Consider the following 26815-nt stretch of genomic DNA (forward strand, 5'->3'; position numbering starts at 1 on the left):
AAAAAAGAAAAAAGAAAAATGTAAAAGAACTAAATATCAATGCTTACATAAGTAAAAATATTACCCCTTTAAAAATATTATGTTTAATCCAAAGTATTTATTTGCTATACATCAGATGACATTTAATCAACCATAAAATAAGCCTCTTTGTAGTTGTAGTAATAATTATAGCAGCTACCAATTATTGACTATAATATTAAGCTACAAGATGTATTTACTATCATTGTTAGTTTTTTTCAAAGTTCTTTCTTATCATCTAGTGCTACAGACTGAACTGTGTCCACCCAAAATTCATGTTTAAGTCCTAAACCCCCAATGTGATTGAATTTGGATATAGGGCTTCTAAGAGATAATTATGGTTAGATGAGGTCACAGGGTGGGGTACTGATCCAATAGTATTGGTGGCCTTTATAAGAATAGAAAGAGATCTCTCTCTCTCTCTGCATATGCTGGAAAAGGTCATATAAAGACACAGCAAGAAGGTAGCCAGGAAAAGGGCCCCTCACCAGGAAATGAGGCAGTTGGGTACCTTATTTTGAACATTTATCCTCCAGAACTGTGACAAATTTCTGTTGTTCAAATCATTCAGTATCTATTATTTTGTTATGGCAGCTTGAGCTAAGACTGATTTCGGCACCAAAAAGTGGGGTGCTGTTGTAACATCTACCTAAAAATGTGGAGGCAGTTTTGAAATTGGGTAACGGATAGAAACTGAGAGTTCATGCTAGAAACATGAATGTTAAGAGTGATTCTGGTTAGAGGTCAAAGAAAGAAAAGAGTAGAGCTGGTGAGAAAATTTCCATCTTCTAAGAGAATACATAAATAATCATCAATAGGATGCTGGGAGTAGGGACATTAAAGATCACTCTGGTAAGGTCTTCAATGGAAATGATGACCATGTTTCTGGAAACTGGAGGAAAAGTGATCCTTATCATATCGAGTCAGAGAACCAAGCTGAATTGTGTTCCAGTGTTTTGTGGAAGTTAAAACTTGCAAGTGATAAAACTGGATATTTAGCTGAGATTTCTAAGCAAAGTGCTGAAGAAGTGGCTAGATTCTTTCTGACTGCTTATAATAAAATGAAATGAAAAAGATGAACTGAAGAAAAAATGTTAAGCAAAGAGAAACCAGAACTTGAAATTTGAAAAATTCTCAGCCTCTTCATATTAGCTCAGCAATGGATGGCATGAGAAAGCATGTTCTGAAGAGAGCACCAAGGTGGCTGGACTATCACTCAATAAGGAATTTATGGGATTCTACCAGCACAAACACTGGCAGTTTGAACTGAAGGGGATGGAGATGAGACAAAAATAAAAGGCTTCAAACTCCTTGGATTTCATAGGATGGGATGACAGAGGTATCCGAATATGCCCTATTCTTTAAGAGGGGAAAAATAATTCTGAAGGTGATGCATAGATTAGATCTAAATCGAATTGATCTATTATATTTAGATTGTCTTTGACTTTAGAGTTGATGCTGGAAAGAGCTAAGACTTTTAGAGCCACTGGGATAGAATGACTATATTTTACATGTGTTAAGGACATAAATTTAGGGGGGTGAGAGGCATAACACGACGAACTGAATTGTGCCTCCTCAAAATTGTATGTTGAGGTCCTAACTCTGGAGATAGTGCTTTTGGGAGGTGATGAAGGTTAACTGCGATCTTAAGAGTAAAGCCCTAATCGAACGGGATTAGTAGCTTTGTAAGAAGAGAGAAACTTCTCTCTCTGCATGCACACATGGAGGAAAGTCATCTGACGACATAGTGAGGAGGCAGCGTCTGCAATTCTGGAAGAGAGCTCTCGTCAGGAAGTAAACTGACCAGGGGCTTTAGCTTAAACTTCCCAGCCTCCAGGACTGTGAGAAATACATCGTTGTTTAAGCCACCAGTCTATGATATTTTGTTAATGATGATGAAGCTAATACAACTAGAACAGAAAAAGGGAAAGAAACTGTGCTAGAACCCATGATACTATATTACTAATGATATTAAAATTACTGTCGATGTTAAATTGTCAGACTTATGAAATCAGATCACATGACACTTTTTCTTTTACTAAAAACCAAAACAGAACGTACTGTTTCGATTCATCATCATCCCCTTCATCATCTTCTAAATGTGCCACATGCCCTCTAAAGATAAAGAAGGATAATTCCATTGTTACTACGTGAACTTTACCAAAACAGCTTAAGAAGAAATTTAGAAAATGCAGGAGGGGCTACTGCAAGACTTCTACATCTTTACAGAATTCAGAATTAAAACAACAACAACAAAATGATCTTAAGGCTCCATGACAGAGGGGGACACACAGACTTCACTCATCTGTGACAAGTATTTTAAGCTTAATTAAAAAGTAAAATTACCGCTGATGTAATTCTTCTTCAACAGACTTCAGAAGACTCCTTAAAAGAAAAAAAAAAGTAATGTGAATTAAGTAAGCAATAAGTATATGTCTTTATCGCTTTAACCTTATCCATACATTTTTACTTTATGATTTACTAGAAATTTGCTACACTGATCATCTCTATAGCATAAAACATCAAGTTATATTTAATGAACTATCTCTATTTTCTGTTGTTAATGTCTTTATATATGTATTTTAAATGAGCAAAAAAATCCTAATGTTTACTGAAAAGTACCAATTCAAACAGAGGACAACACCCCACGAAATGTCACAATAGGACTGACAAAACAATAATTGCAGGGTCATAGGGGCTTCCAGGATTCAAATTTACCAGGAATATTTACCTGACACCTGAAATTACATTTTCTTTTTCTTAAAATAAGGAAGGTGACACACTTTTAAAAAAATCATGCTCTCAGGCAATCCTACGAAATGAAAGTCAACATGTTGGCTCTCTCTGCAAAAGCATGCATGCATGTGATGTGAATACATGAATGTAGTAGCACTCTGCTTCCACAGAAGACACTCACTTACCTGAAGCCTCTGTTCTCCAGTGGTGGACTGGCAAACACATTTACACTTTTGGGAGACTAAGCCTGTATCAGACCAGGTGCGAGGATTTCATCATTAAGAGCAATTTTTAAAACTCCAATATTCAGGAATGGAAGAGAGAACTCATCGCATTCCCAAAGTCCCTTAGGTCTTTTCACTGCAAGTTCATGCAGCATACCCCTGTACTGCACTTTTCAAGCAAAAAAACTCAATTGCCTTCTTAAAACTAACGGGATAGAGAGAAATATGGTCACTAAGGTAAAAGTATTCAGCAGAAAATTTATTCTCCTCAAAAGCTGTAAGGTAGTACCTTCTGATCATTTTCCCCATATATATATATATATGGAAAAAAACTGCCCTTAGAATTATCAAAACATATAACCAGAGAAACTGAAAGGTACAGTTAGCTAGTACAGCAATTAATTGAATATTATTTTAGCCATCAAATTTTAATTAGGCCAGCTTAATAACGATCTAAGTATTAAAAACAACAGAGTTCTAAATCTTTGAAGATAAAAAAAATTGAGGTGCTTTAGTCAATGTATTGCCTTACTCACAAAGTCCTTCTAGGCTACCACTAGGGGGGGCTGGGGCTTCTCTGCCAAAAGGCAGTTCAGCAAAATGAGGACCAGTTGTCAAGCAAAGACAGCCTGACTCTGACTCCTGCCTCTGCCACTGTAAGCTATGTGGCCTTCAATAAGTTACTTTGATTTTTACGCTTCAGTTTACATATCGGTAAAATGGGACTTATAACAGTATTTCATGTCAAAATGTTTATATATCTGAAGACATAATGAATTTAATGAATGAATAATATAGGTAAAATGCTTAGAATAGTAAATTAGGACACAGTATTCAATCAGTGTTTTCTTTATTATTATTAATTAAACATTTCTTTAAACCAGTAATCTCAAAATGTGGTCTGGAGGGTCTCAGTCTCCTACAGGAGGTCTACAAGGTCAAAACTACTTTCACAATACGAACATATTTACCTTCCCACTCTTACTCTTTCACTGAGAATGGAACTCTAGAGTTTTCCAGACTATAAGGAGCATATTACAACAGATTAGCAGCAGACAGGAGAAACCAGCTGTTTTCTATTAAGCCAGATATTAAGGAGATTTGCAAACAATATCAAACAATGCACTTATCTTACTAATATTTTATTTCAGAAAAAATAGCTATTCTTCATAAAAAATGTTGTTAGTGGGCCTCAAAACAAGTTTGCTGTATTACACTGACCTATGTAAAGCCTCTTCTTGCAATTATTTGCTGCTTGTAACTCTTGTGAGAAGAATGAAGTGGTATTAGAAGAGAGGCACCATAGAGGTGGCATTTGAACTGGTCCTTAATAACAAAAAAATTGTGGTGCCCAGAAAATGTTATTTATGATACCATGTAATGAGTATATTACTATTTTAAATAAATAGTTTGAAAAGTTCTCCGTTTAAGTTTCTAATAATATAAATATTGACAGTTATAACCTATATAAACAAAAACTCAATGGAGTCCTCAATAATATTTTAATGCTATAATGGGATCCTGAGACTAAAAATTTAAGCAGTGCTGCTTTAAACTATTTTATTAAATTAAACATAAATCTTTGAACTATACAGTGAGCTTTTATATCATTTTAGAAGATGTGAAAAGAGAAATATTTTCCTGATCATCTGACAATATTTTTTGAAATTTCTTTTTCCAGTAAGGAATACTAGGATTTGAGGATAATTAAGAGGAAAATTTAAGCATAGTTTATTTTCAGTTACTGTGTGTAAAAGAGAAAGGCTGAATAAGAGAACATGAGAAAGCAGCTAGTCTATGGCTAGAGACCCATATATATTTTTTATTCATTTACTTGCAAGTCTTCTACTATGTGTTAAGACTCTTTTAATTAATAAAGTTAAAGAAGACATTAAGTATTAGTGAAAAGTATGAATATGATTTGCTGTCAGGCTTTACAAAAGAAAAAATACAACATGGCTAGATCTGCTAAAAAGTCTATTTACAGTCAATACTGTATCTTGAGAGCACAGGAGAAAAATGTGATGCTGACTTAATCATCAAGACTGGGTGCTATACAATAAAAAGTGTCACTATTCACTAGTCCACTGGGATTCTTCTAAAAAATAATTTAGAGCTTTCCTTAAAAATAATATTTTGTTGGTTTTAAATGGTCAGAAAAGTTGGCCCCAATAATAATAGAATGCAAAAGAAAACCACCCAGTAAGTCAAAATACATATGCATTTATTTAAAAATAACTACTACTATCTTATATATGGTTCCTGCATGGTCCGTAATAGGTAGAAACCCATAAATGGAAATCTGTCTGCCTGATCACCTATGGAGAAAGCAGGAAATCCTGTGTTTAAAACACTGCCTAGTCACAAGAATAAAGCAGACATATCAGTACAGTAAGAGAAGTGCTACATCCATGCTCATGTCACATGTATGTATATACCTGTACACAAAACACAGCCAAAGGTCAAATTTTTGGCGAACCTACCTTGCCAGTGATTCATTATATAGAATACAGTTCCTTAAGCAGGGATCCAATTAATCAAAAAAAATGAAGGTTGGGCAAATTATTAACATTTTACCTAGCCAAAGTAACCATATACTATGAAAATGTCTAATAGTTTAAAATAAAAAAATGGGAACTAAGGATTCTGGAAAAGCATTTAGAGATGGGCCATATATATATATATATTTGCAACTATGTCATTTAACATTATATTTAAAATGAATCCATAAAAGGTACATGAAATACTTTCTCAAATTATCTAGTCTCTTAAAATATATCAAAATTTGCTAATGAGGGCCTTAAAACTAGTGGCCCCAAATTTACACAAAACGACATAAAAAAATATGTGAATTTTTCATTTGCAAACTCACTATGAGACAAACTTTCCTTTGTTGCCCATCGACTGATTAGGACAAACCATAAATAGCAATAAGTTATTACTTAGATAGAATTTCATTTTTCTACCAGGAAAATTTCAAACTTATTTTCCATTTTAGGAAATATAAGTAGGTTACTAATAATAATTTTTAAAAAAACCCACCTCAGAGTACTTAAATGAAGTTCAGTTTAAATAAAAACTAAGGCATTTCTCTAGGCTGTCATTCAAAGCCCTTTCTCGTGTTGAAAAACATATTTAAATGATTTGTTTATAAAAAAACAGAGACATGATTTTGCACTATAATTACTAAACCTGAGCTACTTCTCTTTAGTCACTGTTTGTCACTCATATGTGGAATCTAAAGAACAAAATAAGCTAATAAAATAGATCCAGAGACATAGAAGCATGGAACAGACTGATGAATCTCAGAGAGAAGGGGTGGGTGGGAAGTGATTAATCAAAGAACTTATATGCATAACCCACGGACACAGACAATAGTGTGGTGAAGACCTGGGGCACGGGGGCAGTGTGGAGTGTTGAATGGGTCAATGGGAAAAAAAGAGAACATCTGTAATTCTTTCAACAATAAAGATAAATTAAAAAAAAATAAGGGTGTCTCAACTCTCTAATGTAATTGAAATTATTTTTAATTTGTTCTGATTATCAAAATATCTACATAGCTAGATTTTGGCAACTTAAATACAACCTATAAATTAGCTTTTTGGGGCACGGGGGAATCAAACCATTTTATTTGGGGAGGGTAGAAGGGCTGGGAGGACAATAACAGAATCTATGGCGAATAGCAGAGTCCTGTCTCCGCATCTTGCTAACTCGGGCCTATGGAACTGTTACGTCTTGTAAACTGCCCTTTCATTACTGTGCTCTACCACCTAGACAAGTGTGTGGTATAGAGTAGGCCTTGAATAAATGCTGGATTTATTCTTGCATGAATAACCTTTGAAGACTTTAGACACATTTTAACTACTGTTCACTTTTTAAAAGACTCTTACCAGCTAAAAAGTTAAGATTTCTAGAGTGTGAATAATTCCAGATGTTTTCAGAGGCCAACACATCTAAGAGACATACCAAAGCAAGTTTTGTACGGAATAAACAGGCCAACTTTACAAATAAAAGAAATAAACTGCTCAAATACAGATTTATCTTTGGTTGGAATATACTTAGTTTTTCTCCAGGGAACAAGTAAGATCTACAAAGTAGCTTGATGTGAAAAATTTAAGGTGACTGTCCTCATTATAACAATTATTGATTAAGTGATTAGCACAGTAGCAGTAAAATAAAGTTAAAAATATATTATATAATATATTCATTAGCTATTTTTAGTACTGTGATTACTTATTACCATAATTATTAAAATATAATATTTTAAGGCAATGAAATTACTCCTGAATTTAAATTTAATTTTAAAAGAACTTTACTTACTTGTTTGTACCTAAAAAGTAACTACCTTGGTGTCCTTGTCCATATTCTAGTTGTAGATCCTAAGAGTACAAAACAAAATATTTAATAAAATAGTAGTATATCACAAATCATGATACAGTAATATGTTAGTTTTAAAAGAGAAACCCCAGACTTCAAATAAATCTGTATTGCTCTATGTTCTTAAAAAGAAGGCGTGGTAGGACTTCCAACAATAAAAGACAGGTTCAGTATTTTTCTGGGAACTCATTTAGAGAATATATGCAAGTTTCATTTAAGGTTATTACTACTGTAATTAACATTTGTAAAGTCAGCTTTTAGAAAGAAAAAATTCAAATAAAGTATTTGTTTTCAAGCTATAATGAAGCAAAAACGATTACAGAAGAGAACAAGCAACAAAAATCTGGGTCTGTCTCAGTGTCAGAGCTGCCCTGGGTAAGCACATTCATCACTCACTGTTTCTACTGCTGCTTCATGCAAGGAGTAATAATTTTTTAAAGAAATAAAGTAGGGTGCTCTTTTAAAGTGAATTATATATATGGACTTACAAGCGATTATAAATTGTAAGTCAGGACTTTTAATATATTTTTAGAGTTAAGTATAAGTAGCAAAACTTCAGTATTACTAAGGCAGTTCCTCAACTATTTAAACATTCCCACTAAATGCTGCTCATTACAGAGCTGAGAACTGAAATTTAAAGGGACAAACAATATATGTATATGTGCTCGACTCAAACACCTTCTTGAGACCAAAAAAATGTGCTTTCCAACAACAATGGAAAGTAGTTCCTTTTCTCCCCTCTTAAAGCCACTGTATCTCAAGCTCTATTTTAATAATAAAGGGGGACTATGTAATATTTCAAATGAATTCTATTTTTACTGGAATATACTGCACTTACAGTGCTTTTAATTTTACAATATAGTGTCAGGACTTAACACGAAAGTTACCTCCTTGGAGCAAGCAGCCTTCCAAGACTGTGCAGGAAGACAGCTGCAGCCTTCTCCAAGTCTCCACTGCATTTAACACTAACTTCTCCCCCGGCACTTACTCTGCATTTTAACTAACTTATTTACAATTCTATAAAGATACTCGCCAGGCTGTGAGCTCCTCAAACAAAGGGAAATTGCTAAATCCATCTTTCTTCCCTACGCTCAGGGTCCAGCACAATGCTGGGCCCCAAGTAAATGCTTCTTCAAATGCCATTTGGTTATTTTTCCATAAATAGGTAACTAACACTTCAGCCTCGTTAATAGACACGAAAATAATTCTAGGTCACAACGCTCCTAAGCCTAGAATTCTAAAAGGATTCTGAGCAATACATTACATTTAAGTGAAACGCACTTCAACATTTAAGTATTACAGCACCTGTCAAAAAAATATCTGATTGACATCCAAATCTAAATCCTGGTTTAGACAAAGCTCAAATTCTGTCTTCTTCAATGCTTGTGTTCTTCCATGCACAGTAATACTCTTACCAGTGAGAGAAAAGATAACATCATAAACAAAAAATATCAGCCAAGTGTCACACTGGTATCACACAAAATTCTAATGAAAAGGGATACCTATTCTCTTTAATTTATACTACATCTTACTAGAATAAAATCACTATTATCATAAGACTGTCACACAATTATTATGATGAATAATTTAAGTGTTGATGACTTTATATGGAACTTTGAAATGTTGATATTCAGTAAAGAGAAGTACTATCTTAAAAGAATTCACTTTCTAATTCACGTTTGTTTTCTTCGGGTGTAGATAATTGGGCCCTCTACCAGACCAGCAACCTCTTTAGCCAATAATCTCTTAAACCTTTAATCAAAGGACAGCTTCCAAAAGCATGTATTTGTGCAGAGTGGCCATAGCTTCTGTTTCTTAAGCACAGATGTAAGAATTACCAGGTTGATAATAATTTTTAAAAAATCAATTGAGAAAACTAGTGTACTTAAGAAGGTAAGAGAAGAGTCTAAAATAACTAACATCCTTCAGGCTGGAGAGAAGCTGCAGACAGATTCAAATCTAGTGATTAAATGTGGCCATGAGTGAAGCCCTATCAGGAAAGCTAAGGTTGAAAGGGGCTTATTCTTTATTAATTCCTTCTCTGTAAATCAAGTTATGTTATGTTTTAGCAAACATGAAATATAAACAATGTGTGAGGCATGTCATCAAGTAAAAGAATTACACTAAGTCCTTCTAATAAGTATCTAATCTCATTTAATTCAGCTCTTACTTACCAAGCACCTATTATTATATGGCAGGAATTCAGACAGTAAATCAGACAAGAAAAATGAAAAGAAATAAAAAGGAAAGACAAAAATGTGAAACCTGGGCAAAGTTATGTATCTTTAGGGCAGTCTAAGTAAGAAAAATTGATCTAAAACCCATTTTAGAAGGACTTGGAAGCTATTTTGTAACAGAAAATGCTCAACTCAAACACCTATAATTTTGCTACCAAAATTATACTTGGAAAAGCACTCAAAATATACCCTAGATGAGTAAAACATAGCATAGATAAGCTTAAATAAGAATACATTTGAACAAGCCAGGATACACATAAAAATATTAGTTGCATAAATCAGGCATCAACTTATTAGTGAATGATAGTACTTAACAACACAGTAAAGTCCAGTAAGTAACAACATGGACTGAAAACATGCAATAGCCTAGTACAGATTCAACCTGAACACTTACACAAAAATGTAAGATGGTCTACCTGGCTCAATTAAAATAGCCTTCTGAGTCACAAAGTTCTAAATTCTGTTGTTCATTTTAATGAATGGGGAGTATTTCTATACCCTGACCAGGAATTCAATTGTGATGATCTGGTTCAGGAGGAGACGCTAAACCACTGAGGCACACCAGCTGGACTCTAAACCTAGGATAAAGTCTCTAAGAAAACATGGTACCCGAAAGAACTAAAAAAGAATAAAGGATGTGACTCAAACACTGGAAAAAGAAAATATACGATCAAAAATATCTTATTATTGTGTTGTTTTTTTAACCACCCTCAGGAGATTACAAAGTTTATACCTGATGAGAAAACAGCAGGAAGTTAATAGAATTGATACAGCTGTTTACAAAAAAACACAAAAGAGAAAGAACAGCAGAACAGGAAAAAATTTTTTTTCTGCATTAAAAAAAAAGAGAAAATTATGGTACCAGTAAAATAGGTACCTTTTATTTTTAAAATGTATCTTTATTGACTTCAGAGAGAAGAAGGGTGAGGGCGAAGAGAGAGAGAAACATCAATGATGAGAGAGTCATTGATCAGCTGCCTCCTGCACGCCCCCGGCTAAGGATGGAGCCCGCAACCCGGGCATGTAGCCCTGACCGGAAATCGAACCATGATCTCCTGGATCCTAGGTCGATGCTCAACTGCTGAGCCACGCCCGGCCGGGCATTAGGTAGCTTTTAATGTGGTAGATAACTTACAGAAGTAAAAAGGGACTGGATCCTGGATAATTAAAAAAGATTTTTTTTATTTCCCAGAAAAGCAGGAGTCAGAACACTAACTAGGGTGGGGAACGTCCGGCCTGAGGGCCACAAATGACCGACTGGAGAAATCAATTGGTCTGGCCCTGCTAAGGCAACGGCAGGCGGGACTTGAAATTCAATAAATCTAGGAGCTTTTTTCATAGCTAATTTTTAAGTTTATAATTTTGTATGGCTCGAGAATGATGCTATAAATATCCAAATGGTCCTTGGCAGAAAATAGGTTCCCCACCCCTGCACTAACTGATCAAGCAGGTATTCTGACTAATGAAAGCAGAAGACTTAAGGAGACTGAGTAACACAACTTTTATACGGCAAGCTTGGAAATGAGTATCAGCAGGTTAGGTTTGACACTCTGGAAAATGTCCTATCATTGAGCAATTACGAAATGAGGCCTCCTTAGAAATTGTCTGCAATAGTAGATAAGAAAAATAACAACACAGTAGATAAGAAAAGTGACCACACAACATAAATTTTATAATAGCTTAACAGATTTAAAATAAACGAAGTTGGCATTTACTCTTTTCCAGAATAAACACAACTTTAAAGACTTTATTCAATTTTGACCTAATTCAGGAATAAATTTTAAGTACTTTTGTTATATTTATTGATAACAATCAATTGGTTGTATCTTCCTAACATGTTTTTAATTCTAATTTAAATATTTTATTTTTACTTTCTCAGGTATACTGCTTCTTCAGAGTAATAATTATGTTAGTACTAATGTTCCTCCATAGCAATTAACATAGTGTTTTACATACAATTAATTGTAGATACATTTTTCATTGGTATATGGGCCAAAATATACAGTAAAACTAGGCAAATTAAAAAAAAATTAGCATCAGCTGAACAGATATGTATGGTTATGAGCAAAACTCTTACTACTTAATTATCACATCATAATGGATCTTTTTGTTTTTGTTTTCAACTTGGGCATCTTTCAAAATTTAAAGACCCTTTTTTACTTACTAACAATCCTAAAAATCAAGCTCTGTTTTTCTGTACTAATGAAAATTGAGGTGTTATATTCAAAATTCATTTATAAAATCATAAAATAAACACACTTGGTACTTAAAACAACCAGAAATCACTGATGACACGAAACTTTTAGGCAGCAAGCTCTTTATAAGGGAGTAAATGTTTTTTTTCTGGGTCCTAAAAGACCTCGGGCCGTCATCTTGGTGGCAACTGCATACTAAGATGACAGCCAGACATTTTGGGTTCTTGTGGCTTCTAGTGGCCAGTAACAAGTATTTGTAAGAGACAAAAGCTTGTTCACAGTGCAAAAATTTTAGCACTGATGAAATGAGGGGACTGAAATAACTAAAGATAAGTCCAACCCCTTAGGATGGCTATTACTTAAAAAACAAGAACAAAAACCTCCCTTTCCCCAGCCAGAAAATAACAAGTGTTCATAGATGCAGAGAAATTGGAACCCTTGTGCACTGCTGGTGGTCAAATGATGCAGCTGCTACAGAAAATAGTATGGCTGTTCCGCAAATGTGGAACATGGGATTAACGTATGATCCAGCAATTCCCAATCTAGTTTACACCTAGGAGAACTGAAAGCAGACATGACAGATATCTGTACGCCCATGTTCACAGCAGCATTATTCACAGTAGCCAAAAGGTGGAAGCAACTTGTGCCGATGATGGGTCAATGAAAAAACAAAATGTGATCTATATGTACAGTGAAATATTTAGTCTGAAAGAGGAAATTCTGACAAATGCTACAACATGGATGAATCTTGAAGATGTTATGACATTATGCTAAGTAAAGTGAGCCAGTCATGACGTGAGCCAATCATTGTATGATTCCAATTATATGAGGTAACTGGAGTACAGAAAAATTCAGAGACAGAAAACAGAAGGATGGTTGCCAGGGTCTGCGGGCAAGAGGGAATGAGCGTTACCGTTTACTGGGTATGGAGCTGTAGTTTGGAAGATGAAAACGTTTTGGAGACCCACAGTGGTCATGGTTGCACAACAATACAAATGTACTTAATGCCCTGGACTGTACACTTAAAAATGGTCACAATGGTCAATTCTACGTATACTTTATCACAATAAAAAATAACTATGAACATATATGTTGACTAAAAAGAGAGAGAGCACGAACAGTAGAAAACAAAATACTGATATGTTGAGTAGAAGCAACATAGTAGAGTGGTTCAGGTGTGAATTGCTGAGCCAGGCTGCTTAAGTCAAATCCCAGCTCTATTATTTAGCTGAGTAGCAAGAACAATTTCAGCTTCTTTGCACCTTAAATTCTTTCATTTGTAAGACATAAGTTAATGTACTTAAAATGTTTAGAATAATGCGTGGCATATAGAAACTTCTAGTAACTGTTAGCTTTTATTATCATTAGAAGTGAGCTTTTTAAGCTGGATTTTTATAAATGACAGGATCTGACAAATATTTCATTCACCCCCTCTTCCACCACAAGTTATCTGTCCCTAATGCCCTCCTGTCACAGACCCCGTCAAGTGCTCCCTCTATCATAAGAAATTCCTGATTATTTGGAGTGGGGCTAGTTCTAGGGAACCGAGAGCCATGATAACTAATTCAAGTTACCAGGCTACAGAAGAGAATATTTTAACTCTAAGGTACTATGTTTCTGGTGTTGTAATTGTCTTTTCTGGAGAATACTGATTTAAGCTTTTGATTCTGTAATCTTTTATTTCCACAACAAATTTCACTAACTGCCATCCTAGCCTACTTACGTCCAATTCTGGAGAATTTTTCAATCTAGAAATCACTGATAGTGTTTTCTTAAGAAATTCCTCCTCACTTGCTTCCTGGGATGGTGAATTCTCAATCCTCACATTTTTTGATCTGTTTGGGCACCAGATGTATCTTTCTTTTGTGACTGCATCTACTGATTCTTCTAGCTTTTCAAGTGCTTCTTCCCCACCTCCAATGTTGGTTCTGCCTTTGACTGTGAAATACAGGCATTACCCATAGTGATAACCAGTTTTCTACACTCTCTTTATTCAGACCTAGCTGGGGAACACATGAAATCTCATGGTTTCATCTATCATTTCCTCTTTGATTACTTCATTTCCCTCTTTTGAGCTAATCCCACTAGTAGTATGACCATTTCATAATTTTGGCTCTTCATTAGCCATCTCTCAAAACTGTGGTCTGTGCCAATAACTGTCTCTACATTAATTCCCACGAAACACAGAAGGTATACACGTATCTCCATTTTCATCCTGAAGAATTTATAATGGTTCCTACACAATACTGAAACCAGTCTTAGTGCCTCTCAGAGGCCAAATAAGCCACATTAACCCAAAAGTTTTTCTACTTCTCTACTGTACCAATTATATGTTAGCCTGTCCTCATCAACAATTACCACCTGGCAGTTTGGGCAATTCACTACATATTTTGTGGCATGGCTAGCAGTTTATATGTGCAAGTATTTTTTAAATTTTTTGTGTGTGCAAGTATTCTTTGTTCATCAAGACAGCAACTTCCTAAAAGAGAAATTATGTCTAAAATCTCTTTTATGTTCTACAAATGTTACAGGGCACGGATTTAAGAATTTATGTTAAGCATCATCTAAATCAACCAGAATTGAAAGAGGTTATGTTACTGAAGCTGAGAGGATGGAAAGATAAGGAAAATTCCACTGAAAAGGCAGAAAAGTGAAATCTAGAAGTATATATAAAGGCAACCTGGGGCCCTGGCCAGCTACAGAAGTAGAAAGAACTATTTACTTAATAGCAACTATTAAAAGTATTATTTATTTAATGTTCACCAGGGTTAATGTCCCATCTTTTCTTACCTAATGGTAAGATAGTCTTAATATTTATAATTTCAAGGAGCCTTCATAACCCAAAGTTTGGCCTGAGAAAGATGGATATTACATAATGCTATCAAGCTACAATTTCACCTAAAACTGATTTCTTTATTAATTAGGGGTAAATTATTTCTTAAAGAAATATATATACACATAATATATGCAATATATAAATAGTTTTATATATATGAATAGTTATGTGTATATATATGGATGGTTCCTAGTTCATTAAAACAAGTCACGTTAAAACTGGACATAGTTATAGGAAAATATAATAAAAAAAATATTTGAGTCAGAAAATGAAATGTTTTTCATAAAAAAGAAAAATATTTTTATTTTTTATTATAACATTTTAATATATGAGTAGATATTTATTTAACTTGTTATGGAAAAAACTGCTATAATCTTTAATATAGCAAGATCTTATAAAACAATGCTTAAATTGGTTCATTAAAATTGGACAGAATGTTTGATAAAAAAAAATAAAACAAACAATTAAGACTAAAACAGTGCTGACAAAGAAAATCAGAAGATGAGAAATACCAGATTAGATCTTGCAGTGTAGTATATTTCTTCTGAACTGTCCAAAAAACCATCACTGTCGGGCTGTTTAGCAGAGACCAAGAAACCCAAGTTATTTACACTCAGACTAAAAGCCACAAATTCACAAAGGGAAACTTTCTTAACTGAAGTAAGTCCTGCTAACATAATTTTGTTAAGGCAAATGCAAAGTCAAATATTAAAGAGCTTCTAAAAAAACAACACTGCAACAAAGTTGCTCTATAACGCAGTTACTAAATTAGCATAAAATTTAAATACATGCAACGGCCAACTGAAAAAGAGAAAGCAAATAAACTGCCTTAACAAAATACAATTAGCATTTATAAACATCATGACTACTGTTTCTGCTTAACCTCCGTCCTCTACATAAATGTCAGGCTTCAGTATTATAATATGATCACTTTAAGCATTTTCTTTAACATTCCTTTCCTCCATGCTGGTATAGTGAATCAGAATAATTCCAAAAGTTAAAGGCTAAATACTTCCTCTGTATGCCTTTAGTCAAGTGGGTTAAACTGAGTATTAAATTTAAGAAGAAAAGTTCCCACTTCGACCCTTAGTACTTATTAACAGTTACTTTCTTCTCATTATTAAATAGAAAAAAAAGGTTACATAATCTGGCGCTCTGGTAAAGTAACTGCATTAGGATTAATTCTGTTTATTTTTTAATTCTCATGTTTTGTTTTTCCATAGAATAGTAACATCTCAAATATTTGGAAACCATTTTGCTTCTAAGACTACATCTAATACATTATCATATATCTGGAAAGAAGTATAAAACATTAACAAAAAAGAATCATGAAAAGAAAGTTCATACAGTTAGCAAGCCTTAAATGAATGACAAACTTGATCTACTATGTATGCCTAGTCTCTCCTGAGCTTTAGCATTTCAATCAGATGTGACTCTACTCTGATGTTTAAAAAACTGGCTTATACTTTTAAAAAGCTGCCCATAAATTTAGTGAGAAGATGGGCCTTTATTGATCCAACATTTTTGTTTAAAACTGTGGCATTTATCCTAATAAATACATACACAAAAGCTACTCAAAAACTGAAAAAGAATGAAAAAAAGAGCCAGCATTAAAAACATTAAATGAGAGAATGGTAAACTAGTAAGTTTCTCCTAAATAATTTTGAAAATATTCAATCTCAGCAACACAGATTTATTTATGCTGAATTTCAGAATGACTTACCTTTTTATTTCCCCAAATGCTTTCGAAAATATTAACTAGCTTTTTAAGTCAGTTCCAATATATCATAAAGACTAATTAAAACATTTACTTTCAGTGTTAACATTCTAAGACTACACTACTTACAAGTTCATGATGTGGTTCTGTCTCCTTCCTTAAGGGTGGATCAAATTTTACTTGGCCAACTAAAAAAGAAAAAAGTAAAGCCATGATCTGTTTCTATATTCTTAATGATATATTAATTTTAAAAGTTACTCCATGGCAAAACACATTGAATTTTACTATCTACCATACATTAATCACAATCCAAAGATTTAAATAAAGAATGTGTTAGCCAGAAAAAGTCCAAGAAAGTGTAAGCTGTTAAAACTTAATCTGTTAATAATAGGCATTTTCCATAGTAAAAAAAGATTAGCAAAATTAGGTATACCTTAGTCAGGATTAACCTGCTACTTCATTGTGACCCAGCATAAAATAGAGTCAATCTTAACTGAGGACTGAGGTGCGCAGACAGCAATTGAGGCAGAGTACTTTTGGAAGCGAGCCTGCAAGATGGCCTCTAATGAGTCCTGTCTCCTGGTGTTCATAAACTTACGTAGTCCCTTCCCACAACCCCAGGGTTGGTCTACATGACCAAACAAACAGGATAGAGTGATAGCACATCACCTCCAAGATAAGGCTTCTGTCTTGGGCTCTCTCTGTTGCATCACTAGCCCGGGAGGAAGTCATGCTGTGAGCAGTCCTAAGGAGAGGCTACATGGCAAAAAATTGAAGCCTCTAACTTCAGTTATGTGAGTAACCTTGGAAGCAAATCCTCTAGCCTACTCAAGCCTTCAAATGACTGCAGCCTCAGCTGATATTCTGAATGTAACTTCATGACAAACCCTGAGCCAGGACCACCCAGCTAAGTTGTCCTGGATCCCTGAGCCTCAGAATAGTTGTGAAATAATAAATGCCTATATTATTTTAAGCTGCTAAATTTTGGGATAATTTGTTATACAACAATAAATAAATACACTACTTTAGCTAAAGTATAAAAAGTAGCTAGGGCAGACATAAGTTAACTCTACTACATTAATCTTTTTCCTTGCTGTTATAATATATTGAAGTTTCATTTTCTTTACCTTAATTTCTACATCTCATTATCATTATTTGCTTTTATAACCTGACTAAAGCATGCAAGACACTGAGATAAAACCAAAGGGACAAATATAACACATTAAAAAAAAAAGGGAAAAGTCACAAATATATTACAGTTCAACTAGTTTCAGCTAAAACAGCAATTCTCAATCAAGGTAGGCAAATGAGTGAGATTTCAAAGTATAATCACTTTTACAATTGTTTTGATTTTAGCTTAGTGTATGATTACCTGTGAGTGTTAATACCAATTAAAAAAGACCAGGAGACTCAAATATTTAGTAAAGTAGAAAAGGTTGAGAAACAAAGCCCTATAAGACCTCCCGCTGTGCGTGAGTGTGTGCATGCTTTATCGCTGTTATAGACTAGATATCAATTTTTAGCACTTAAAGTATACTCTTCAATAATAAATTCTTCTTACCTGTTCACATATGATCACATATCAAAGATTACAAAATAACTTTTGGCAAGGTTTTATAACCACTATATACATCACCTTGTAGAGGTCTAGTGAATACCTCTCATCTACACTTGTCCTCAAATAGCAAAATTAAATCTTTAATAAAGTTACATGAGGACAGTTTGTGCACCCATCTGCCTTGTAGTCAATACCCCTGTACTCCATGGGAATGCATGGAGGAAAGGGGGCCGGTACAGCAAAGTCCCTATGGAGATTCATTCTTCATGTCTTACACTGGGATCACTCTTTTGTTTTCTTCAAATTCCCTAAAATTATGGCATGCTTCTGCCACAGGATCTTCCAACTATTGTTCAAGTAATTGTTGGTTAATCATCCCAGGCTGCAGTGCTGTTTATGATATTCTTAAGGATGTCAAAAACTCTTACTTATCTGTCACTGTCTATTCGTCTTGACCTCTGTTTCCTCTACCATCTCCCTAAATGTATGTCAAGCAAGCCACACACCATAAATTTATCTTTTAATACCCAGATGAAAACTCCTTTTTTGCCTCTTTGAGACAGCTCTAACATTATCTCTTGCTGATCCTTCATCAGTCATGATGGGTCAAAATTGATCCTACTATGGCAGACAAGAGCCCCAGAATTATTTCTTCTTAAAGCAAGTCTTTGCTTATCACATTTAACTAAAGGTAGAAGGTAACTTCCTAAGAGGGAAAAGGTAACACCTTTCGACAAATGAGTCAGTTTTTACATAGGTACGGTGCTTAAACACTATTTAGTTTAATGAAAAATCCTTGGTTGCATGGAGAGGCACCATGTAATTATAAATAGGAAACACTTTCAAGAGGAACAAATACTCTATACAATTATTAAAATGAATTTTTTCCCAAAGCCTGTCTTTATAGTAAATAGTATTACTGAGTACTCTATATATTATCTCACATGAAATCATAAAACATTCTAAGAAAATATATTAGCCCGGCCAGGTGTGGCTCAGTGGTTGAGCATCGACCTAGGATCCAGAAGACTGCAGTTTGATTCCCAATCAGGGCACATGCCCAGTTGTAGGCTCAATCCCCAGTAGGGGGCATGCAGGAGGCAGCCGATCAATGACTCTCTCTCATCATTGATATTTCTATCTCTCTCTCTCCCTCTCTCTGAAATCAATAAAGATATATTAAAAAAATATATACTGCATAAAATTTAAAAGCTTCAAATATCAAACCTACAATGGTTTTCATCCTCTTGCAACCCAACATACTAGAGACACAGGGAAACTTTCTTATGGCAAGCAGGAAAGGGCAGATGTCCATCATGTACGCCCATTCCCAGCAAGGAGGGCAGTATCAGAATTTCAGAAAAACTGGGGTATAGGTATCTAGTTTCAAATAGCATATCATGCTATGTAGTTAGGAGCTGAGAAATCACTGATATAAATTGGTAAAGAATGATCCAGAAAAAACTGCACTTTGCAAAAATGGCCTGAAAATATATTTTTTAAATAGAATTAGACAAGATAAAAAGTACTTCAAGTTAGATTTTCAATAGTACTCAATACAAAGTTTTCTAAATCAACTACAAAGACCTCAATCACCTTTTGTATTATTAAAGAAATAACAAAAAATCATGTAATTACTTTTTGTATATAAAAAATAATGGGAAATAATCATGTACTAATGTTATCATTTTCAGAAAAAATACTTTTGGGGGGAAATTAGCAAATTTAAATCATGTGACTTCAGAGGAACTTGAAGGTAATTTTATATGGTCACACAAACTAACCATTGACAAAGTACCAAATCCCAGTCCTGGGCTTTTTGCACAATGCATTGTGCTTTCTTTCAAGAGTTTCTTCCTTTTAAGAGCATTTCCAGGTAGCACCAGCAGAAAACTTTGCCTAAGAACTTAATATACAGTGCATGGTCCAGCTACATTTCAAAGCAAGGTTCAAAAAGAACTTCCAGTTTGAAGGCTACACAACTGTTCTGAAATGCAGCAGTATTTGCAAAAGACCACTGGGCTGGAAGTTGAGAGATCCAGGACTTGTGTTAACTTAGTGCATGGCTCCATCCTACAGGCAAATTATTCATCTCTGTATTTCTTTTTTGTTTATTAAATGATAATAATGCCTGCCTCTACATACCTCACTTAGCTTTTAAGATAAAGAAATGGATTCATCTTAATTAAAGTATCAAGTTTATTACTATCATTACTAACCTAGCCAAAAATTGGAAATAGTTTCTTAAACGTAGCTATGTTAAGTTGCCACATTACCTAATTTCCTTAAGGTCATTTTGGATTTCAGATCCCTAAGGACAAATCTTCAGCTCACAGAGAAGTGTTATCATGAGCCTGACTGCACTAAGTTAGCATTCTAAGTCACCGGGAATTAGTGCTTCCAAGAAGAAGAAAGTCAAGGTACTATTATTATAGATTCCTGCTGGCAGTTTATCATTGCTAGTTGATGCTACTGGACCCCATGTGAATGTACGGTCTGTGTCAGGGAGCCATTACCTTAGTAAGAATTACATGAAGAGCTATTTTAAAAGGCAGAATGCTGGAGAGAGATTCTGAGATGGTGGCAGACTGAGTGGAAGCTACACTGCACTGTCTCAGGACCAAACTGGAATTATAACTAAAATACAGAAAAACCATCCTGAATAATCAACTGCAACTGAAGACGAGCTGGGGAGCACCCTCATCACCAAGGAGGAAATGTGGAGACCGCATGGAGACTGGGAAGAAGTGCAGAGGTGAGAGGGCTGCCTGGGCTCCCAAGGCAGCAGCTGAAGGTCCAGAGGGAGATCTAAGCTGTGGGGGTTCCCACTGAGGACTCTGGGGCCTGAACCCCAGGCTGGGCTCCCCAGCCCAGAGCACCAGAACTGAGAAAGGTGCCCACATAACATCTGGCAGTGAAAAGCAGCAGGGTTTCTGTCTGCCAGGGAGAGGCGGCTGGAACTGCAGGCCCCTCTTAAAGGACCAATGCACAAAGTTTTGCATGCAGCCACTCACCCTGGGCTCCAGTAGCAGAGGCAGAGTGGACTAGAGCTGTGTGAGGAGAATCCAGGTGGGCTGGTTAGGGGAATAGATCTCAAAGGGCACCCATCTGGACCCCAGTGCTGAGTCATTCCCTCATACTGTAGAGGACATCTTTCTAAGCTGGACATTTACCTTCCAAGCAGCTTTTGCCTGAGGGGGAAGCAACTGCCCTACCCTGCTGGAAAACCTCTGGCCCCATCCCATGGAGTTTCTACAGCCAGAGGCTTATTAAGAGACTGAGTAACAATCAGCTTCTGGGTGCTTTGAGTCTTTGCCTGATTTGCTTCTGGACCCAGGGCTTGGAAAAGCAGACCTTGGTGCGCATCTTGGTCCTGTCCAAACATATCCAGCCCCAGAAGAAGAAACCAGAAGCTGTGGAGTGTGGAAAACTTCAAACAGGATACTCAAGGCCAGTAACAAACAGCGTCTGACATTGGCAGGCACCAGACACCATCCAAAAGACTGGGAGTCCTAGAAGATCTACCTAATACATAGAAACAAATCCAAACAAGCAGCCAAAATGGGGAGACAAAAAAGCAAGCCCTAAATGAAAGAACAAGAAAAGTCTCAATGAAATGGAGATAAGCAATCTATCAGATATAGAGTTCAGAATACTGATCATAAAGATGCTCAACAGCATGAAAAAAGATATAGAAACTATGAAGGAAATTAAGAATGACATAAAATTAAAAAAAAAACACATCAGAAGGAATGAACAGTAGATTAGTGGAAGCTGAGGATCGGATCAGTGAATTAGAAGACAGGGTAGAAAAAAAATCACTCAGAGAACCAAAAAGAAAAAACAATTAAAAAAACAGGAAAACAGCCTAAGGGAGCTGTGGGACAACATGAAACATAACAATATTTGCATTATAGGAGTGCCAAAGGAGGTCGAAAGTAAGCAAGGGTTAGAGAACCTGTTTGAAGAAATAAAGGCAGAAGACTTACCTGACCTGGTCAAGGAAAAAGTCACACAAGTTCAGGAGGCACGGAGAGCCAAGCAAGAAGAACCCAAAGAGGCCCATGCCCAGACACATCATAATTAAAATGCCAAAAATTCAAGACAAAGAGAGAATCATAAAGGCAGCAAGAGAAAAGCAAGTGTTACCTACAAAGGAGCTCTCATAAGTCTGTCAGCTGATTTCTCATCAGAAACTCTACAGTCCAGAAGGGAATGGCACGAAGTATTCAAGGTAATACAAAACAAGGATCTGAAACCAACACTACTCTATCCAGCAAGATTATCATTCAAAATAGACGGTGAAATAAAGAGCTTTCCAGACCAAAAAAGGCTAAAGGAATTTATCACCACCAAACTAGCACTGCAAGAAACGTTAAAGGGACTGCTGTAATAAGAAGTTGAAATAGAGAGAATGAGAAACATAGGCATAAAGGCAATTGATAAGTACCTATCAATAATAACCTTAAATATAAATGGATTAAATGTCCTAATCAAAAGACATAGGGTAGCTGAATGAATAAGAAAACAAGACCCAAATATATGCTGTCTACAAGAGACCCACTTCAGAACAAGACTCACACAGGTTGGGAAAAAAAAACCCAAAACTTCTGGAGGACTTTAAAGGAGAGATCGACAGCAATAAAGTCAACAACCCATTGAGTTTACTGGATGGATCTTCCATACAAAAAATCAACAGGGAAACAGTGACTCTAAATGACAAGCTAGATCAGCTGGATTTAACTGACATTTATAGAACATTCCACTCCAAAGCTGCAGAATAGGCATTCTCCTCAAGTGCACATGGGACATTCTCAAAGACAGACCACATGTTAGGGCACAAAACAAGTCTCTGCAAGTTCAAAAAGACTGAAATCATATCAAGCATCTTCTTGGACATTTACACAATGGAATACTATGCAGCTGTAAAAACGAAGGATCCCTTACCCTTTAAGACAGCATGGTGGGAACTGAAGAGTATTATGCTGAGGGAAATAAGCCAGTCTGAGAAAGACAAGTGTCACATGATCTTACTCACATGTGGACTCTAACGAACAAAATAAAAAGATGAACAAAATCGATCCAGAGACATAGAAGCATGGAACAGACTGATGAATCTCAGAGGGAAGGCGAGGGAGGGTGTCTGGGTGGGGAGAGATTAGCATAAGAACTTATATGCACATATGCATAACTCATGGATATAGACAATAGTGGGGTGAAGGACTGGGGGAGGGGTACAGGGTGGAGGGGCTCAATGGGGGGAAAAGGAGACATTTGTAATACTTTCAACAATAACAGTAAATTTAATAATAAATAAATAAATAAAATAAAATAAAATTGTAGAATCCTGGGTTGACCCAAGACCTACTGAATCAGGATCTGGAAAAGTAGGGCTGGAGAATCCACTGTTAAAGGTTCTCAGGTTACTCAGATGTTAAGCCAGTTTGCAGACCTCCACTTCTCCTTGACACTCAAAGCATGACCCTTGCACCAAAAGCATCTGCATAACCTGGGAGCCTGTTAGAAGTAAAGAACCTCAGGTCCTACCCCAGATCTGCTGAATCAGAACCTGTATTTTAATAAGCTCTCTGGGTGACTTATACACACATAAAAATTTAAGAAGCACTGCCTTGATTTTTTCTCTGCCTAGTCTAGGAATTTTATTCCTCTTCCCAAACAATAACAACATAAATACACACCCCTCCTGCCACCAAAAACTCCTCAGGAACAAGGAAAATAAAATTCTTATTGCCTTAACTAAACCCTACCTTTAAAAGGATTTAATAAAAAGAACTACTTGGAAGAAAATGAAGCAAAAGTACTGTAACAAAGCAACTTGAGATCTTATTTGTTAATGTTAAATTATGAACTGTGTATAGTACATACTTACAGTTTATCTCCGAGCGTGTTTTTTCTTCTCTCACGTTTCTACTTGTTGAGGGAATTCTATGTGGCACAGCAACAAGAGGCTAGGAAAGAACAAATCAATGACATGTGGCATTAGATAATTAAGAAGTGACAGTCTGGTCCACCAAATTACTCAAATATAAAAGAAACAGTTCACTTTAAATTGGAACTATTTATTTGGTTCTCACTGGGGGCTTCTCAAGATTAGGGATATATTTTACACAGGGCAGGTTCCCAGGAAATGTCCTCTGAGTTGAATATAAATAAATTCAAAATTTAAGATTTCAATAATTCAATAGCTATCCAATAGCTGCAGCTAGCTTTTCCTGTTCAGAGGAGAGAAACTGTCATTAAAAAATGTGCTTCAATTTCTTATTTCAAAAAGGATGAGATAAATGAAATGCAATAATGCTAAATGCGTTAACGATTCATGGTCCTATTACTTAGTAAACACAATCTTCTCCCTTTATGTTTTTTCGAGCCTGCAACCGAGGTATGTGCCCTTGACCAGAATTGAACCTGAGACCCGTTAGTCCAAGGGCTGATGCTGTAACCACTGAACCAAACCAGCCAGGGCAATATAGGTTACATTTTTAAAATTTTATGTTTCCAAACTCCTTTCCAGACCTTTAACAAAAGGACAGATAGCTTAGTTAATCACAGTTGTATAAAGAGTTGGGCAAGCTGGAACAATGGCGAATTGATAAAAAGGTTCTTCCTGCCCTGGTCGGTGTTGCTCAGTGGTTAGAGCATTGGCCTGTGGACTGAAGGGTCCCAGGTTTGATTCCTGGTCAAGGGCATATACTTGGGTTGCAGGTTCAATCCCTGGTCCCAGTTGGGGTGTGTGTGGGAAGTAACCAATCAGTATTTCTCTCTCCCCATCCCTCCTTCCTTTCCATTGTCTAAAAAAACAAAATCAATAGAAAAAATATCCTCAAGTTAGGATTTTAAAAAAAAGAAAAGAAAGGTTCTTCCTGATTTAAGATAATCTGCAAACACTTTTCTGACCACTGAGAACTGCCATTCTTACAGCATCATCAATGAAATTTATACCATTTTTTAAAAAAATTGATTTTAGAGAGGAAGGGCAAGGGGGGGGAGAGAGAAAGAGAGCAAAAAATATGGATATGAGAGGAAAACATAGATCAGTTGCCTTTTGTATGACCAGGGATTGACCACAACCGGGCACGTGCCCTGACTGGGAATCGAACCAGCGACCCTTTGGAACATGTGATGATGCTCAACCAACTTAGCCATATTGGCCAGAGCAAAATTTACACCATTTTAAGTACCTTCCACAAAGCGAGTCAAGTTAAGGTTATTCACCTCAGCTACAGACCAATAACAGAATTCTGCCATGTCACATGTAGTGAGTTTCTCTTTGGTGCCACCATTAGCTGAATTAGGAATGTTAAATATGCCAAAAGAAGCGGGGCTTCCATTAATATCAATGCTCCCATAGTTATTTCATTCTAATAACTACACTGTCTCATTTTCAAACATTTCCATAGTGGACAGTTAGTGTTTTAGTCACCAAAAAGGCAACCCTATTGTATAAACATTATTTTTGAGAAGAAAACAAAATAGAATTTTAAGTATATGCTAACATCTTGTTTATGTGCTTCCATCTGCATTCTCTTTCACAGTGAACGATTTATTTGGCAACTTCACCTACAATGACTACTTTAAAATAACTACAGTAACTTCGACAGGCAGATTAGACGATTCTGCCTTTGCCATTTTCAGACAACAGCCATCTATAGCCAATAAGAAAAGTCCAGCTTATGACTTCCCTAGGAGAGACAAAGTAAGAGTTCGTTGTTTCCTCAATAGTTTTTAAATTTATTTTATTTTTTATTTTTTTAAATATATCTTTATTGATTTCAGAGAGAGGAAGGGAGAGGGAGAGAGCAAGCTAGAAACATCAATGATAAGAGAGTCATTGATCTGCTGCAGCCCTCAACCCGGGCATGTGCCCTGACGGGGAATCGAACCCCGATCTCCTGGATCCTAGGTCGATGTTCAACCGCTGAGCCACGCCCGGCTGGGAAATAGTTTTTAAATTTAAATCAGCTTTATTGAAATCAGATCCAGAATTTTAAAAAACTGATTTTGAAATGTACATACATCTATACATATTTGTTATATATACTTGCTAGTAAAAATAGTTCCTACCTCAGGATCATCATCATCAAAATCATGGTAAGTGGAATGATCAGGATTATTCACTTTATCCAATAGCTCGATTGCCAACGACCGTGTCAAAGGTTGTGTAACAAATGGATGCTATAAAAATAAAATAATATAGTACAGAACACTTACTAGAAATCTGATTGAATGACATTTTAGCTTTTGGGGGAAAAAGATATAGTTCAGGGAAAAAGTAATACCTGTAATAACTTTTCAGCTGTAGGTCTTTTTTTTGGATTTTTGGTAAGTGCCATTTTCACAAAATGATGGAAACTATTTGACCTAAAAAATTTTTTAAATAGACTTAAATTTCAATTATTTTTTTCCTCATGACTATAAAAGTAAGTAACACAAAGATACTCACCACTTCATTTTATCTTTTAGTTTAGGAGGCTGAAAATTGCTTTTTGTCATTAGAAATAATGCTCTGGAAAAATCAACAACAAATGATTATATAGCATTTTAAGATTTCATATTAATATACAATGCAAATTCTATTACTATTCCCAAATAAGGTAAAGCAAGACTAAGCATGCTATTTATGACATAATAAATAGTACTGGGGTGGGGAACCTCTTAATTAAAACATAGGATTCTTCAACTGTGATACACTGACCTCATTGGGTGTAAGTCAAACATAGGAGGCTGAAGCTCAGCAAGTTCTATGGCAGTGATCCCCACTGCCCAGAGATCACAGAGCTGATTGTACCCGCCTTTCCTCTCAACGGCTGCGACTTCTGGAGCCATCCTAAGGAAATATTCCAGAAAAGAAAAGCTCTTGTTTATTGTGTTTTTCTTCATATTTCTACCAGAGGCACAT

General features: G+C 35.6%; 1 protein-coding gene across 4 annotated transcripts in view; it reads right to left on the minus strand.

Annotated features, from left to right (window-relative positions):
• The window catches only part of MAP4K3 (mitogen-activated protein kinase kinase kinase kinase 3), a 123553-nt gene that overhangs the window by 30798 nt on the left and 65940 nt on the right, over positions 1-26815 (minus strand). For 2 of the 4 annotated variants that reach the window (XM_087823500.1, XM_087823504.1), the window contains 10 exons: positions 26612-26743; positions 26360-26422; positions 26196-26277; positions 25981-26091; positions 23789-23867; positions 16470-16528; positions 15136-15198; positions 7299-7357; positions 2365-2403; positions 2080-2133 (listed from right to left, as the gene is read on the minus strand). In XM_087823500.1, coding sequence (XP_087679626.1) covers positions 2080-2133; positions 2365-2403; positions 7299-7357; positions 15136-15198; positions 16470-16528; positions 23789-23867; positions 25981-26091; positions 26196-26277; positions 26360-26422; positions 26612-26743 — 741 coding nt within the window. The remainder of the gene's footprint in view (positions 1-2079; positions 2134-2364; positions 2404-7298; positions 7358-15135; positions 15199-16469; positions 16529-23788; positions 23868-25980; positions 26092-26195; positions 26278-26359; positions 26423-26611; positions 26744-26815) is intronic. The other 2 variants (XM_087823501.1, XM_087823503.1) reach the window with 2 other exon arrangements.

Source organism: Miniopterus natalensis, chromosome 13, assembly GCF_054644295.1.
Source record: "Miniopterus natalensis isolate mMinNat1 chromosome 13, mMinNat1.hap1, whole genome shotgun sequence".
Lineage (NCBI taxonomy): Eukaryota > Metazoa > Chordata > Mammalia > Chiroptera > Miniopteridae > Miniopterus > Miniopterus natalensis.